This window comes from Oratosquilla oratoria, chromosome 40, assembly GCF_046742065.1.
Source record: "Oratosquilla oratoria isolate Oo_2021 chromosome 40, ASM4674206v1, whole genome shotgun sequence".
Classification (NCBI taxonomy): domain Eukaryota; kingdom Metazoa; phylum Arthropoda; class Malacostraca; order Stomatopoda; family Squillidae; genus Oratosquilla; species Oratosquilla oratoria.
In genome coordinates, this window is record NC_134816.1 from 29,093,231 (window position 1) to 29,094,777 (window position 1,547).

The window sequence follows — 1,547 nt, forward strand, 5'->3', positions numbered from 1 at the left end:
GTGGGAGCGTGATGGGTGGGAGCGTGATGGGTGGGAGCGTGATGGGTGGGAGCGTGATGGGTGGGAGTGTGATGGGTGGGAGTGTGATGGGTGGGAGTGTGATGGGTGGGAGTGTGATGGGTGGGAGCGTGATGGGTGGGAGCATGATGGGTGGGAGTGTGATGGGTGGGAGCGTGATTGGTGGGAGCGTGATTGGTGGGAGTGTGATTGGTGGGAGTGTGATTGGTGGGAGTGTAATGGGTGGGAGCGTGATGGGTGGGAGTGTGATGGGTGGGAGCGTGATGGGTGGGAGCGTGATGGGTGGGAGCGTGATGGGTGGGAGCGTGATGGGTGGGAGCGTGATGGGTGGGAGCGTGATGGGTGGGAGCGTGATGGGTGGGAGCGTGATGGGTGGGAGCGTGATGGGTGGGAGCGTGATGGGTGGGAGTGTGATGGGTGGGAGTGTGATGGGTGGGAGTGTGATGGGTGGGAGAGTGATGGGTGGGAGTGTGATGGGTGGGAGAGTGATGGGTGGGAGCGTGATGGGTGGGAGTGTGATGGGTGGGAGCGTGATGAGTGGGAGCGTGATGGGTGGGAGTTTGATGGGTGGGAGCATGATGGGTGTGAGTGTGATGGGTGAGAGTGTGATGGGTGGGAGTGTGATGGGTGGGAGTGTGATGGGTGTGAGTGTAATGGATGGGAGTGTGATGGGTGGGAGCATGATGGGTGGCAGTGTGACGGTTGGAAGTGTGACGGGTGGGAGTGTAATGGGTGGGAGTGTAATGGGTGGGAGTGTAATGGGTGGGAGTATAATGGGTGGGTGTGTAATGGGTGGGAGTGTGATGGGTGGGAGTGTGATGGGTGGGAGTGTGATGGGTGGGAGTGTGATGGGTGGGAGTGTGATGGGTGGGAGCGTGATGGGTGGGAGTGTGATGGGTGGGAGCGTGATGGGTGGGAGTGTGATGGGTGGGAGTGTGATGGGTGGGAGTGTGATGGGTGGGAGCGTGATGGGTGGGAGCGTGATGGGTGGGAGCGTGATGGGTGGGAGCGTGATGGGTGGGAGTGTGATGGGTGGGAGAGTGATGGGTGGGAGTGTGATGGGTGGGAGTGTGATGGGTGGGAGTGTGATGGGTGGGAGTGTGATGGGTGGGAGTGTGATGGGTGGGAGTGTGATGGGTGGGAGTGTGATGGGTGGGAGTGTGATGGGTGGGAGTGTAATGGATGGGAGTGTGATGGGTGGGAGCATGATGGGTGGCAGTGTGACGGTTGGAAGTGTGACGGGTGGGAGTGTAATGGGTGGGAGTGTAATGGGTGGGTGTGTAATGGATGGGAGTGTGATGGGTGGGAGTGTGATGGGTGGAAGTGTGATGGGTGGGAGTGAGCGCATGTTTTGGTTTGCTACCTCCCCTATAAGGGGGGAGAGGGAACCCCTTGGTATATAGACAGGAAAGCACAACTGATCTTTCATTGATGTCCTACTCCTGTTTGCCTTTCTCAAGGACGCTTCCATCAGTCTCCAGTGTTCCTACCTCTGTCCTCTCCATCTGTTCCTTTCCATCCTAATCACT

The 1,547-nt window shown here is 58.7% G+C and overlaps 1 protein-coding gene across 1 annotated transcript; it reads right to left on the reverse strand.

Annotated features, from left to right (window-relative positions):
- Window positions 1-449: 449 nt before the first annotated feature.
- Window positions 450-881, reverse strand: LOC143020518 (uncharacterized; the record flags this gene model as incomplete). Its single annotated transcript, XM_076176948.1, has 2 exons — window positions 450-551; window positions 783-881. Coding segments are annotated over 2 exons (201 nt in total), but the record flags the coding sequence as incomplete, so codon positions are not given.
- Between the last annotated feature and the right edge of the window lie 666 nt (window positions 882-1,547).